Below are 15,931 nucleotides of genomic sequence, written 5' to 3' on the forward strand. Positions count from 1 at the left end.
AAACTTGGTAAGAAATCTTGAGTGAGACAACGGTAAACAATTAAAAAATTTTTTTTTTACATACCAAGTTCAAGGAGCTCATTTCTTAGTGTTCAGACCCTTAGATACATTTAATTGGGCTCTGAAAGTTGTGCTTATACTCTGAATAAAGGATTCCATTCACCAGTGATTAACCAAAGAGGGCACAGTTATTTTTATTAGATCTGATTAGGTCTGCATCCTGTCATGTTACACATATGCTGGCACGCATGTGTGTGCCAAAGCAGGCTTTTAATGCCTGTTTTGAACACTCACACTCCCCTATAGATCAACTACAGATACAGGTTCAGATAGATCAGTCTTGCAATTTCATTGAGAACAGTCAATAGCATAACAATGAATAGTCACAACTGTTTAACACTTATTTTCCAGGCTATTACTAATTTTTTCTAGAAAACTTCACCTTTTTGTCATCTGCACCTTCTCCCTAAGCAACTTCACCAAGTACCCCATGTTGATCCCGTACTTCTCAAGTATTGGTAGGTGTAAAGGTTTCTCCCTAATTAAAACTAATACTCCAGGTTATTTCGCTTTCTTCAGTGTTCCAGAAATGGGAGCATGTAGCATACATAACTCAAAACTTACTTGGCTTTCTGAATCCACACACAGTAGTCTGAGATGTAGAGATCATTTAGAATATAAGCTGGGTCATTTTCCTGAAAAATTTTGTGAATGTCCAGTAGACACTTTAAAACTGCACTTTTTCCTAAAAAAAGAAATTGAAAAAAATGAAATTATCCTTAAGAAAAAAATCTGATTTTTTTAACTGAGAAATTCACATACTGAGGAGTAACATGTACAGCAGCTCAGAGTTTTAACCATTTTTTAATATTTTTCATATTCTTTTATTGCAGGATATCATATCAGTATCATTAAGTCCAAACCTCTTTATTTCCTTCCTGAAGAATTATAGAAAAATCTCTATATTCTTATAGTTGATTACGGTTACCATAAAAACACCATAAGATATGACAAGGTACATTAAATAACAAGGAGAGAAGTTATCATAAGTAAATGAATATTTAATGTATCATAGCTTTAATTAGATAATATTTCTCTAATTCAAGCTTTCAAAATACCACATAAAATTATATTTTCAATGTCTCTATTTCTTAAATCAATATTTTTTGTCAAGGAATTACCTAGAACAAACATAAATTTTTCCACCTTAAAGAAATGAAGAAAACTCAGACTGAAAAATATAAAATATCATAACTCTACTTAAAAAAACAAACTGACAAAATCATTTGGAAAAAAGATATCAAGTATCAAAGTCTTGTCCAACTTAATTACTTCCTTCTGATTGTTTAGTTTGGTTCAGTTCAGTCGCTCAGTCGTGTCCAACTCTTTGTGACCCCATGGACTGCAGCACGCCAGGCCTCCCTGGCCATCATCAACTCCGGGAGTTTACTCAAACTCATATCCATTGAGCCAGTCTGTCATTCCCTTCTCCTTCCACCTTCAATCTTTCCCAGCATCAGGGTCTTTTTAGAGTCAGTTCTTCCAATTGGAAGAGTCCTTCCAGTGAATATTCAGGACTGATTTCCTTTAGGATGGACTGGCTGGATCTCCTTGCAGTCCAAGGGACTCTCAAGAGTCTTCTCCAACACCACAATTCAAAAGCATCAATTTTTCAGTGCTCAGCTTTCCTTATAGTCCAACTCTCACATTCATACATGACTACTGGAAAACCACAGCTTTGACTAGACGGACCTTTGTTGACAAAGTAATGTCTCTGTTTTTTAATATAGTGTCTAGGTTGGTCATAACTTTTCTTCCAAGGAGCAAGCGTCTTTTAATTTCATGGCTGCAGTGACCATCTGCAGTGATTTTGGAGGCCAGAATAATAAAAGTCTGTCACTGTTTGCACTGTTTCCCCATCTATTTGCCTTGAAGTGATGGGACCAGATGCCATGATCTTAGCTTTCTGAATGTTGAGCTTTAAGCCAACTGTTCACTCTCCTCTTTCACTTTCATCAAGAGGCTCTTTAGTTCTTCTTTGCTTTCTGCCATCAGGGTGATGTCATCTGCATAACTGAGGTTATTGATATTTCTGCTGGCAATCTTGATTCCAGCTTGTGCTTCCTCCAGCCCAGTGTTTCTCATGATGTACTCTGCATATAAGTTAAATAAGCAGGGTGACAATATACAGCCTTGATGTACTCCTTTCCTGACTTGGAACCAGTCTGTTGTTCCACGTCTGGTTCTCACTGTTGCTTCTTGACCTGCATACATATTTCTCAGGAGGCAGGTCAGGTGATCTGGTATTCCCATCTCTTGAAAAATTTTCCACAGTTTGTTGTGATCCACACAGTTGAAGGCTTTGGCATAGTCAATAAAGCAGAAGTAGATGTTTTTCTGGAACTCTTGCTTTTTCGATGATCCAATGGATGTTGGCAATTTGATCTCTGGTTCCTCTGCCTTTTCTAAATCCTGATTGTTAAATGAACCTATTTTAACCCAAAGCCAAACTTACAAAAACAACCTTTCACAACTCAGCAACAACTCTCTAGGTGTTCCAAACTTCAAGATAGTCCCTGAAATTTATCAACTATAAGGCAAATTACTAAATCTATAGTAGTAGCACTTCCTTTGATCTCTGAAATACAGCATTTTCAGTTTAACTGCTTTATTCTTATCTTTATAGTCCTAAAACATGAAAATACTGTTTATTGATTTCGTGAAGACACTGGATGTGCTTTCACTTACATTTCCCACCTGACTTTCAGACATGATAAAAGCATCATGAGCTACTTAATAACACCTCAAGATGCCAAAACTGCAGCCACTAAATTTTTAGCACAATTAACCCTAGAAACTAAGCTTCGAAAGAGGAGGAACTTCTATTTTTTCCTCAATACCTAGAACAGAACCCCGTAGCAGCAGATTTTTAAGTATTTTAATGATGAGTGAATGACACAGTAATCACCTGCTTTGTTGTTGTTTAGTTGCTAAGTCACATCCAACTCTTTTATGACCCCATGGACTGTAGCCTGCCAGGCTCCTCTGACCATGGGATTTCCCAGGGAAGAATACTGGCGTGGGTTGCCATTTCCTTCTCCAGGGGATCTTCCCCCAGGGATCAAACCTGCATCTCCTGCATTGGCAGGTAGGTTCTTTACCACTGAGCCACCAGGGAAATCCAATCGCCTGCTTAAACCCTTGCAATTTTGCCAATCACCTAGCCTCACACACCAAGCCCTGATAATTTTTCCCTGGAAATGCCTCTCAGAGCTACCCTTTCTCCACCACTTCCCAACAACCCATCGTCACTCATCCTAAATTATAAATTCTTTTGCATCCCTCAGATTGCAGACTCTATCCTGTCAAGCCCTCTCATACATTTTGATGCACTGTTTTCATCAAGTGCTTCCCTGCATTTGTTTGCAAGGCTCTATGGCCCAGTCTGTGCCTTGATTGGTTCCCCACATCTGGAAGGCCTACACTTTTTCATTCCACCTAGTAGAATCCTAGCCTGCCTTCACAGCTCAGCTCAAGTCTTCCTCCTTCCGGAGGCCTGGACTGACTTGCCCAGGCATCACAGTTATTGATCCAAAGGAGAGAAGTGGAAAGAAAACACAGTTGATTCTCCCCATAACCTCTCTTAATCATTTCAAAGAAAGACAAACTGAGACTCAAGGACTGTAAGATACTTAAGTGGAGGATCTAAATTCTGATCTTACTGACTCCAGAAGCTAGTCTGTTCTTGGCCCATTTGGTTATATCACATTTTTATTATTCAACAGTTAAGGGAAAGTGAAGTGAAGTCACTCAGTCGTGTCCAACTCTTTGCGACTCCGTGGACTGTAGCCCACCAGGCTCCTCCATCCATGGGATTCTCCAGGCAAGAATACTGGAGTGGGTTGCCATTTGGGGGTACTAAATTCAAAACAGAGACCATGTCTTTTTCAAAAATGTTCACGATTTATGTGGATTCCTTATATGCAGAGGGAAAGAATGTCAATAAACACTTCACTGCTCAAGGGATTAAGAGAAATAAATACTTAGAAGGCCTGAAACTACATTTGGTTAAGTCAAGGTCTTTGTGTCTTATCAAAGTGGCCCAGGGTAACTGTATCTAATGAGGAGTGTGGATCTCCATCTCCCCACCATGACAGACCTATTTTAATTACAAAGTAGGTAACCTTGAAGGCTGAGTTTGATGACAGGAGGAAGGAACCCAATCATAACTCACAGAACTGATGAAACCAAGTTAGCCATGTTATTCAAACAGGAAAAAATCAAGGGAGAACTAACGAAACTATGAGAATTTTTGGAAACAGTTTAAATTGCAACAGAGGAAAAAAACTGTCAGGGCAAGCATCTGCCAAGTTCTTACTTTCTCTCTCTCTCTTGTTCATGGGGTGGGGAGGGGGACATGGAGTTTTATGACAACTACTAACTTAAAGGTTTAAAAGTCAACCAAAAAAATATTCACTTGAAGCTTACATAAGCTCCTCTATGGCATGATGCCCCAGAATACTGCCTCTCAATACAACATGCCCTACTAATTTAAGAGAGTTAATAGGAAATGCAGGATTTGGAGCTAGGTCGTCTCAGATGGTAAAGAATCTGCCTGCAATGCAGGAGACCCAGGTTAAATCCTGGGATGGGAAGATCCCCTGGAGAAGGGAATGGTAACCCACTCCAGTATTCTTGCCTGAAGAATTCCATGGACAGAGGAGCCTGGTGGGCTACAGTCCATAGGATCGCAGATTCAGACACGACTGAGCAACTAACAAGTTCTTCTTTCTCATAGCGAATAATTCAGTGAGAGAAGAAAAGGGGTAGGTATGCCAGCTTGGAGGGTGGCACGTAAAGGAGCAGAGACCTAAAATGGGGTGGGTTAGGGGAACAACAGAAAGAGACCATTTAGATGGAGCAATGGTTCTAGTAGAGAAACAGGGGAAGTAAACAGATGAGTTTGGCAGAAGTGAGACTGTGACAAGGAAGAGAATATGAAGGTGATCAGGCAGGACTGTGGGGACAAGACCTAAAGGCAGCTGTGGGCAGTAGAGATAAAAGACCCTACATGCCAGAGATTTTCTGAAAGAGTGTGGAATTAAGGTCACATGTTTAATGAGAATTCATTGCAACCATTACCTAATGAAATTATAGGAGCTCTTTTCTACTTGCTAGATGGGATGCTGATTCATGAATCACTGAATAAAGCAAAGTAAATAATTCTTTTTAAAGAAATTTCCTAGTTTCATTTAACAGACATGCCTAAAGTAAGGTTGCCCCTTGCTAGGGGCCACAGGCAAGTTTAAATCTTCCAGTTATCACAAAATAATAACAATAATGATAGCAATGCCCAAAGAAATCAATTTTTATAATTTAAAGTGAAGTTACACTGTACTTATGTTCCGATCTCTATTTTATTTAAAAAAAAAAAAAGACAAATACACATAGAAAAAAATCTTAAACATGAACACACTCATATTTCTATAGTCACTGAACAAATATGCGGGAGTCTGATGTGTGTCAGGCATGGTTTCACACATGGGATTACGGCTGTTTATTTTTCTTTAAACTTTCCCCCATTTTCTTTTTTTTCAAATATAGTTCATACTTACTTTAATTTTATAGTTCATAACTATGTATAATCTTATTGCAATAAGGGTTAATTCTACAGAGATTCACAGGCCAATCACATTAGGCATTACTAGGACATTCAAAAACTACCTCATATATGGATGTACCTCATATATGGATGCAACTTCACTGATCTTGTAAATTTGAATTTTTTTTACAGCTTAAGATTATTTGCTATTTTAGATGCAGCAGTGTTCTTAAAGGCAATAGATGCCCTGGATATTCTCTTGAAGCAAAACCCAGTGAGGGACAGCCGTGACAACTTGAACTTCTCCCACTGCTCAAGGCTACCCTGGCATCTCCATGGACACGGAAATATCTTTCCCCTCTTTTCAAAATTCTCCACAATAAACATTTAGTAATTTACCAAAATTCATATATTCCTGAGTACATAGCTAACCCTTGAAATATTGACAAAGAATGTTAAAATTTTTTAATTCCTATTTCAATCTGCCTTACCTTGTATTTTTGAACAATAGACAAGCAACATTTAGACCAGGTGATTCTAGAAAATCACATGTCAGGCAGTTTTAGGCATTCTTTCAAAGTTTATGTTTTCATTGTAAGTCTTATTCAAACTATTTTTGCAGTGTGCTATGTGACAAATAAGCTAAAAGGCAACTAGGCTACTGGCAGCTGACACTCTAGAACCAAAAGTACATTAAAACCATCCTGCCCCCAACAATGTATACTGTTACTCCAAGGACATATCTGATCCCGTGTATTCCTACTAAATCACCATAGGTGACTGCAGCATCATAGCCAAGAAGCTTGGGAAGCATGCACTTTTTTTCTTCTCTTTTTTTCATCTCTTGCACTGACTGCTCTTTCTCTAAGTTGCCAACCACTTATCCAACAGCTATGAGCCAAGGAAAGAGCTGGTCCATCTTCAGAGTGTCACATGACCAGCAGCTAGAAGGGGACTCAATGTACCTGCCTCCTGTGAGGTTGTAGCTAGTCGTGGGCTACTTACACTACATATGGGCCTAAAAAATTGTTCAGACCTAAATCTGAAAGAATCATTTCTGCTCCAAGGCACTGCAGATGAGTGACCATTTTCTGCCAGTTCACTGCCTGGCCCAGAGCACAAAAAAGCAGGTACCTTGCACAGTAACCACAGTAACTAATTTCACTGCAGTGATACACTAACAGACCTCGCCAAAGAGTCAGGGATTCTCTATGCTCACCTGGTCCTCAGTGAAGCCAACTCTGTCCATGGAGGAAAGACTTTTGACACCAAGATTTCTCTAAGAGTTTTAAACCAGTGAAGGGACTTCAAATCTAGAAATATGGCACATAATGGACAAGTTCCATGCACGTTTCACTTCTGGGAAAATGACTATCTAATGACAACAGAGAAACAACACCACCACCAACAGACTCATGATAGTAACAATCAGGTGGGCAGTAAGCAGTATTTAACACAGACTCTGGTTATGCATTCTCCAGCTTTCCTTTAACGGGAATGTAAACTAAGAACAATATGCTTTCCTGTTCTGGACAGATGCGGCATCTCAGATTAATACATCTTAAACCAGAGACAAGATAGAGCTGTTCTAAATTAGAATCCGTTGGCTACCTGAGATCCTCCTATTAGCTGACCAGGTTTGACCATAATCATTCCATGACAGGCCAGCTCATGGTTGAAGGCTCTTAAGAAATGGCTCCCATCTCTAGGAGATTAGAAAAATAGTGGATATTTTTACTGGCTAAAAGCCAGCATAGAAAAAATAATATAAATTGCTAACTCTATACAGTAAGAGCAGAAGTTCTTTTCAACTCTTGGTACATTATAGCTATGATATGACTGTGGTTTTCTGGGTATATAGTTCTGTCCTTTAAAGTTTTGAACCACACATAACAAGAAGCCAAAAAGAGTAAAGGAGAAAGAAACGGTGATTCAAAACATCTGAAGGAAAGCACTGGTTGGCCTTCATTTGTAAGAGCATCTCAAAATAAAACCCAACATGGCTATCATCTTAAAATGAGTAACTTAGTAGATGCCTGCCTAGAATTCGGGGATTTTGATGAGACCATATTATGAGGAGGGATACTTTATGAATTATCTTTAACATTAATTTTCAGAGATCACTGGACCATAAAAAGGGATGACAGAAGAGCTCTATCAAAGTAATCAAAATGAAGAGAATCGAAGTGTGGGAATTTGCTTCAATATCTGGCCCTGCTAGAAAGTAGCATAAAGTCCCTAACAACACAAACATGAGTTAATTTAACTTTATGAAAACTTCTCAGTCTATTTAGTATTTTATCCTTAACTTCTTCAGGTGCCGTTTAAGCTCTTATACTTTTGAGTTGTAATAAACACATACTGGAAGCAATGGCAGTTGTTATTTCAAGCACAAATACACAGTCTTAAATCAATTTTTAGACATCTTTTTGTTATTAAAATTACACATATTATCTGTATAGCCACAAATGAAATCAGCACAAAGAAAATATATACTTTATAAATGTTCCCTTTGCCTAGAAAGCACAAACCTCAACCCAAACCTAATTTTCCATCAAGTCTCAAAATGGGCCATGCTTCCTTAGGAACGGGCTGCCAGCTAACTGCCCAACCCCACCCTCCTCCAGCCCAAGCTAGTTTGGGTTCTTTCAAAACGCCTGTCACATTGTCTGTTAATTAATAGCTCTTTAGTTATATTAGTTATTTAGTATATTAGTGTTATATATATATATTAGTTATATTTAGTATATTAGTTATTTAGTTATATTTATTATATAGTTAAATATAAATTATATATTTTAAAATATTTAAATTTTAATATTTAATAAATATTTAAATTTAAATAGTTATCAATATAATGCATTTATTAATTATAGCTATTATTATATATATTTAGTGATATTAATAGTTAATTTAATTTAATAAAAAATTAAATATTTAAATTTCAATGGTTAATAAATATAAATAATATATTAATTACAGTTATTATCATTATATATATTTAGTTATATTAATAGTTAATTAATAGTACTCACCAAGTACTCTCTACATACTGCATCATTTAACCTTATTAGTTTGGTGCTTTCTTGCTCATTTCATAAAAGAGGAAACTGAGGCTCAACTGAAGGTGTTAGCCAAGATCACAGCTAGGAACCAACAGCCATGATGAACACAGGTATGTCTGCGTCCCAGCCACTACATAATACATAGTGTCGCTATTTATCACCTTCTGTGGCAAACCTCTTAATGGGAAAGAACATAGCTTCTCATTTGTCTTCCAGGGTCTAAGACAATGTCTGGCAAATGGTAGGAGCCTGTTCAGTAAAGGCAGATTGCTAATGTAACCCAGAGTACACAAAACTTAAGTTTAAAACCACTTGGTCAGATTGCTCAATTAACTTGTACTAGTTATAACACCTTTGTGATCTGCACCCAAAAGTCAAGGTGTCCTGACAGATGTGTGGTACACACATGTTTGCCTTCACTTTTTATTTCTATTCCCAACAAGAAAAGGATGTAGCTGTGCCAACTTTCTGATACCACCACACCATCAGAAGTTCAAATAATGAATTTAACCCAAGGCTGCTTTTTGCCTTTTCTGCTCCAACAATCTCTGCTAGATTTGCTGGTTTGAAAGGACAGCCTTGACTTAAGTCTTGACTTCTCCTCCTCAAGTCACGTGTCAAAGCAGCAGTTGTGTCCGTGCAGAAATACATGGCCAGATGTCACCAGAATTACATAATGGCAGCATGACTAATTTCCATTTCTTTAGAGAGTTAAGAGTGAGGCATCCAAGTTCAAGGTAAAACATTAAAAAAAAGAAATCCCATCCATACAGTAACTAAAAAAGTAGGTCAAGAAGCTGAACATGCATGGAAAGAAAGCTCTTAGAGCAGCTGCGATCTAGATCCGAATTCTTTTAAAAATCCACAGGCATCTAAAACTTCTTAATTATGCAGATAAAATTTTATTTCAACTATTCTGCCATGAATATGTCATAGATCTCAATGCCTGGTAGCTCAATTTTAAAATAAATTATTTGTATTGCTGCTTTAATTCTGTAAAAGTTCTGACTTTTTTTTTTTTTTTTGCAATTAGCTTAGTTTCAAATTGGGAAAACTGAGACTGTACATGCAGTCAGAGAGAAGAAACATACAGGAAGAAAGACAACCAGATTTCTCAAATGGCATGTAAATGGGAAGAACAAACCCAGTCTGACCAGATTTACAAGTCCCTTTTGGTGACATTAGAAAATTAAGTAGAAAGAGAGGTAAGGGATCTGGGTTTTGTTGTGTTTGGATTTTCTAAGGTTTCCGGTTATAGTCATTTAGAGAATACAGGACCTCCACCTCCTCCCCACACCTCATCTTGGAACCTGCACTGGGATGAGACTGAACCTAAGCTGTGATGGAAGGACAGAGACCTGGTACAAGGCCTCACTGCAGCTGACAACTGGCAGGTCCAAGACAGTGTGAGAAAGACAGGGGGGCTTTGCTTGTCTTCCAAATCACAAACTGACGGTCCACACAGGCTGACCTGGGTGCTCAGATATGCCATAGTTCTTATAGTATGACATTAAATCTTTACATCATTGTTCACATTTCAAACTTTTGAGTAATTTTATACTAAAGATCATGACTTTCTACTCCAAGACCCTAAAGGTGGCAAATCCACATACCCACATGGCGACAACAGGCTACTGATGGGGCATGTATGTCTCCAATTCACACGGGCTTCGGTTCCCACATTTCTTAAACTCTGCCATTCTCATTAATTTATCTGCTTGGCTAGGTAGGCATCTCTGTTTCTCCTAATGTTGAGGGACCTACTTTAATAGGAACCAACTATTTCAGGTCCAGGCTTCCAGCAATGCAGGAAGAGCAGGAGACACAGGTTCGATCACTGGGTTGGGAAGATCCCCTGGAGGAGGACATGGCAACCCTCTCCAGTATTCTTGCCTGGAAACCTCATGGACAGAGAAGTCTGGTAGGCAACGTCCATGGGGTCCCAAAAAGTCGGACATGACCGTATTGACTTATAGCAAGCAAGTTCAGGTCCATCTCATCCTATGGGGGAGAGAAACGTGACAGGATGCCCATCAATACTGGCCACAATTTGGGATGGAACGCAGCCAAAGACCTTGGCTCACTTGGATGGAGAGGGCTCTGCTCCAACCCCAAATACAGCTGATCTTTGAACAATGACAGGGTTAATCTAGCCTTTGTATCTACAGTTCCACCCCATCCACAGATTCAACCAACCATGGACTGTGGGGCGCTACAGTATTTTCTACTGAAGAAAAAAATTCACCTGCAAGAGAACCCGAAAACGTCAGTCACTCAGCTGGGTCTGACTGTTTGTGACCCCAAGGACTGTAGCCCACCAGGCTCCTCTGTCCATGGAATTCTCCAGGAAAGAATACTGGAGTGGGTAGCCATTCCCTTTTCCAGGGGATCTTCCCGACCCAGGGATCAAACCTGGGTCTTCCGCACTGCAGACAGATTCTTTACTGTCTGAGCCCACCAGAGAAGCCCATAAGAGGACCTGCCCATGTTCAAAGTCAAGCTTGTTCAAGGGTCAACTTCATATGTACTTATAGCAAGGGGAGGCCAATTTTTTCTCTAAAGAGCCAGAGTGTAAATATTTTGCTTTGCAGGCCTCATGATCTGTTGCAACTACTCAACTCTGCCATTATATCACAAAAGCAGCCATAAACAACACCCCAGTGAACGAGGACTATGTTCTAATAAAGCTTCATTTATGGGCACTAAAGTTTGAAGTTCATATAATTTACATGTGTCATGAAATACTATTTTTGTTTTGATTTTTTTCAACATTTGAAGATGTTAAGATATTATCTTAAGGGACTATTTCTCCTTTGTATATTGTAAATACTTATATTTTTTACTTTTGTCTTATCATTCCTGTTACACAATAAACTCAAGAGCCAAAGCCAAGTCATTTATATCCTCATAATTCTTTCCTGATTCTCTTTTAACGTCTTGCACAGAGAAGGGATTTGATTTGTGTCTGCTGAATAAATATCTGCTTGCTTGTTATTTTTCAGTATTAATTCCTATTTAAAGGAACCCTAAATTGCAAAAATATAATTCTTCCATGATTTCCAGATAACATACAAGTATTTATTATTCAATATACTTCATCTGGCCTTCCCTGGTGGCTCAGACAGTGAAGAATCCGCCTGCACTGTGGGAGACCTGGGTTCGATCCCTGGGTTGGGAAGATACCCTGGAGGAGGACATGGCAACCCACTCCAGTATTTTTTCCTGGAGAATCTCATGGACAGAGGAGCCTGGTGGACTACAGTCCATGGGGTCACAAAGAGTCAGACACAACTGAATGACTGAGCACAGCACAGCACATACTTCATCTAGGTCTCAGTATTACCATGCCACAGGACTTTCACTCTTTAGGGTAAATAAAATATTTTCTCTTTGTTCTCCCAAATTTGTCTTAAATGTATACATTTTTCTACTTTTATCCTCTTACTTAAAGAAAGTAAGTTTATAGTTATTTCCTTAAAAATTCAGGTCAATTAAAAAAAAATCTCAAAATTGACTTTAGATTTATTAAAAGAGGCACTAAACAGAATTTTTTTTAAGCCATAATATCAAACCGTGTAACTAACCTCCTGGGGTTCTTTTCCATTGCTCAGATCAGAAACTGTAGAAATTAACAAAAAATCTTATATAAATAGTATAGGAAATACCATGTAGATTTAAATGTAAATACATGTAGATTTAAATTTAAATACTTAAAAGATCAGCAGTGTATCTTGAACTATTACCCATCCATAAGATACTTTAAGTGATTTTTTGGGGGGAAGCTGATTAACCATAAGATCTTAATCAGTTATGGCAATTAAAAGCAATTTATTATTTGTAAACCATACAGGAAATGCTGCCCCCTAGAGAATATCTTAAGAGAACAAAGAACGCTTTATACAAATGGAACCCAGCAATTTTCAGGCGAGCAATCTAAAAAAATTTCAGTGATTAACAATATTTAATGATTAATAAGATACTTAGAGGAAACATGTGTCTGTGGAGTTGATCAGAATTTTATCTTCTTCCCTTTAATGTTCATGCTCATATACAATGTCCTTCCATATAAAAGTATATGTATAAACCTACAAATGCTGTGAGGATAAATAATACAGATAGGCAGTAAGAACGTGCCAATTTAAGATTAGGAACACAGATTTAGGCTCTGAGGAAGCAATGGAAGTAAAAGAAGTTCGCTCTGCCTGGTCAAAGAATCCCAGAAGAGCAAGGCAGAAGACTGACCGGCACGTGGGGACTTCCAGGGGAATCCTACACTCTCTTTCACACTTTCCAGCTGCAGTTCACACTTGTCAGGGCTCCAAAGTCCCTCCTTTCTTAGGCTGCTTGGCATGTAAGGAGGCAGTCAGCAAAAGCAGATACCAACACGACTTCAAATATCTGATCTGAATTCCATGCTATTGAAATTGACTGAAAGCATTACAGTTGTTCCATTCTTCAAAACGTTTTAACTGTGACAGGGAATTGACTAGGAAAGGAAAAGTTCAAGAACAATTTAGAATGAAGAGGGAAACAGAATTATCGTCTCCTAACTGGAGAGCAGGAGATTAAGTGATCATATTAGGGAAGCAGAAAAATCAATTCTGGAGACCAGTTGACTCAAGCAAAACTGTCAACTAATTTTAGAGGCTGCAGGGTAATAGTGAAGAAAAGAGAAACCTGGTGTGCTAAAGTCCATGGGGTCGCAAACAGTTGGACACGACTTAGCAACTGAACAACAAGGGCAAATCTCAGGGTCAGAAAGCCTATCATTTCCCAAGTTTCACCGATGAAACAGATGCTCATCTATGAACTGTCTCACGCCCCTCACTCACAATATTTAGAACACTTCCCTCCACCCTGCTATGCAATACTACCTGTCCTTCAAGTCCCAATTCAAATCTCCAATCCTGAATGAAGCTTTCTCTGATCCCTAACATAACATCACCTCTCCCTGTTTTGAAACCACTCACTCAGCATTTCCTGTAAGGTGCTTACCACTGTCTACTCTGTCTTTAATTTTGTGATGGACACCTTAGCTCCCTTATTCATGCAGATGCTCCCCAAATACAGTCCGTGAACCTAATTCAGCTTTCTGCTGCTCTTCATACAGGCACTTTGTACACAGTAAATAGCTTTATAGTAGGTACTGACAAAATATCTACTGAATGAATGAACACACTAACAATGAACACCCTAACCAATGAACAAGTACTTTATAGCAACGGGAAACTGAGGAGGAGCTGAGAATCAGAAGTCAAACAAGGCAGAAGCTCCTCTCTGCAGGGAATGACATGTCATACATGACTTCAAGCTCAGCCAGTTTTCCTGGCTTTATATTTTCATCCACTGTATTTCTCCTTTGAACTACTTACTACAAAATGTTATTTTTTAAAAACCCGATAGCTGTGATATTCCAGAACCCCAACAGAATTTTAAGTTCTCCCAGTGCAAGTCATGTCCCACCTGCTTACTCCAAGATCTCCAGACCCAGCTCAGCATCCTCACATAGCAAGTGCTCAACAAATACTTGTTGAATAACCCTCAAAATCATTTCATATAAGGCCCATAAGAAAGAACAATTAAAAGGCTTAATAGTTCTTTCAAATGTCCATAATTGAGAACCCACAAAAATTAAGTACAGATAAATGTAAACACCGAAAACTAGTGGTTTTATCTTTCATCACAGCACTGTTTATAATTGCCAGGACAAGCAACCTAGATGCCCATCAGCAGACGAATGGATAAGAAAGCTGTGGTACATACACACAATGGAATATTACTCAGCCATTAAAAGAATACATTTGAATCAGTTCTAAGGAGATGGATCAAACTGGAGCCCATTATACAGAATGAAGTAAGCCAGAAAGATAAACACCAACACAGTATACTCATGCATATATATGGAATTTAAAACGATGGTTACGATAACCCTACATGCAAGACAGAAAAAGAGACACAGATGTATAGAACAGACTTCTGGACTCTATGGGAGAAGGCGAGGGTGGGATGATCTGAGAGAACAGCATCGAAACATGTATATTATCAAGTGTGAAACAGATCGCCAGTCCAGGTTGGATGCATGAGACAAGTGCTCGGGGCTGGTGCACTGGGATGACCCAGAGGGATGTGATGCGGAGGGAGGTGGGAGGGGGGTTCAGGATGGGGAACACATGTAAATCCATGGCTGACTCATGTCAATGTATGGCAAAAACCACTACAATACTGTAAAGTAATTAGCCTCCAACCAATAAAAATAAATGAAAAAAAAATTCAATAAAAAGAAGCTGGGAGCTCTCTGGTGGCCCAATGGCTAAGACCTCGAGCTCCCAATGCAGGGGACCTGAGTTCGAGTCCTGCTTGGGGAACTAGATCCCACATGCTACAACTAGGATGCTGCACAGTCAAATTAATTAATTAAATATTTTTAAAAAGAAGCATTTGGATACTGGACTAAAGAGAAATGAAATGCTAAAAACAAACTCATCTTCCAGGTTGCATGAGGTCTCAGAGCTCACACAATACACTCGCCATAGTCCTGTTTCTTAACAACCATTTGCCTTAAAGGAAAAGCTCAGCCCTAAGCCATTTACTATGGCTCTTTTCTTTCACATGGATTGTGCTATTATATCTATTTACAGAAGAGGTTAGTAAAGCTGTCATTTCAGTCATTTCTGAAAAAGTGCTTAGCCCAGTAAGACTAATATGTAAGGGCTATTCATTACATGAAGCAATGCCAGCTTTTACTTGGTAACAATGACTAATTGCCAGAGGCTATTTCTCAGATTATAGTCTGCCCACAGAACTACCAGACATCAGATCTCAAATGTTCACAGAAGGGTAGGTTTCTTTTTAGACCTAAAAACAAAACAGAACCTGAAATAATAACTTCAAACATGCATTTTTACTAGCCAAAAATTTTATATAATGGTCTGAATAAAGAGTACTATGTTTTCTAAAAGATAGTGAATAAATTTAAACTGAAAACACAGATATATAGGGGTTAAGACTCTAGATTCTTTTTAAAAAATAACTTTTTATAAAGGAAGATCACAACATGTACAAAGAGAAAAAAACAGGGTGGTGAATCCCCAAGTACTCACTACCCAGCTTCAGCAAGGACCAACTCATGGCCAGCCTTGTCCCCTCCACACCCTCCCACGTTCCGCCAACCCACTGTGGATTACTGTAAAGTCAATCCCAGTTTCATAAAATGTCCTTTACTATAACTATTTCAACACTTCAAAGGGCACAGACTTAAGAGTCA

At 38.6% G+C, this 15,931-nt stretch overlaps 1 protein-coding gene across 1 annotated transcript in view; it reads right to left on the minus strand.

The window, feature by feature from the left end:
* Nucleotides 1-15,931, minus strand: part of SHQ1 (SHQ1, H/ACA ribonucleoprotein assembly factor) — a 95,558-nt gene that overhangs the window by 38,344 nt on the left and 41,283 nt on the right. Inside the window, exon 10 of the mRNA XM_043443121.1 lies at nucleotides 625-745. Coding sequence (XP_043299056.1) covers nucleotides 625-745 — 121 coding nt within the window. The remainder of the gene's footprint in view (nucleotides 1-624; nucleotides 746-15,931) is intronic.

The sequence above is a fragment of the Cervus canadensis genome, chromosome 22 (genome assembly GCF_019320065.1).
Source record: "Cervus canadensis isolate Bull #8, Minnesota chromosome 22, ASM1932006v1, whole genome shotgun sequence".
Classification (NCBI taxonomy): Eukaryota; Metazoa; Chordata; class Mammalia; order Artiodactyla; family Cervidae; genus Cervus; species Cervus canadensis.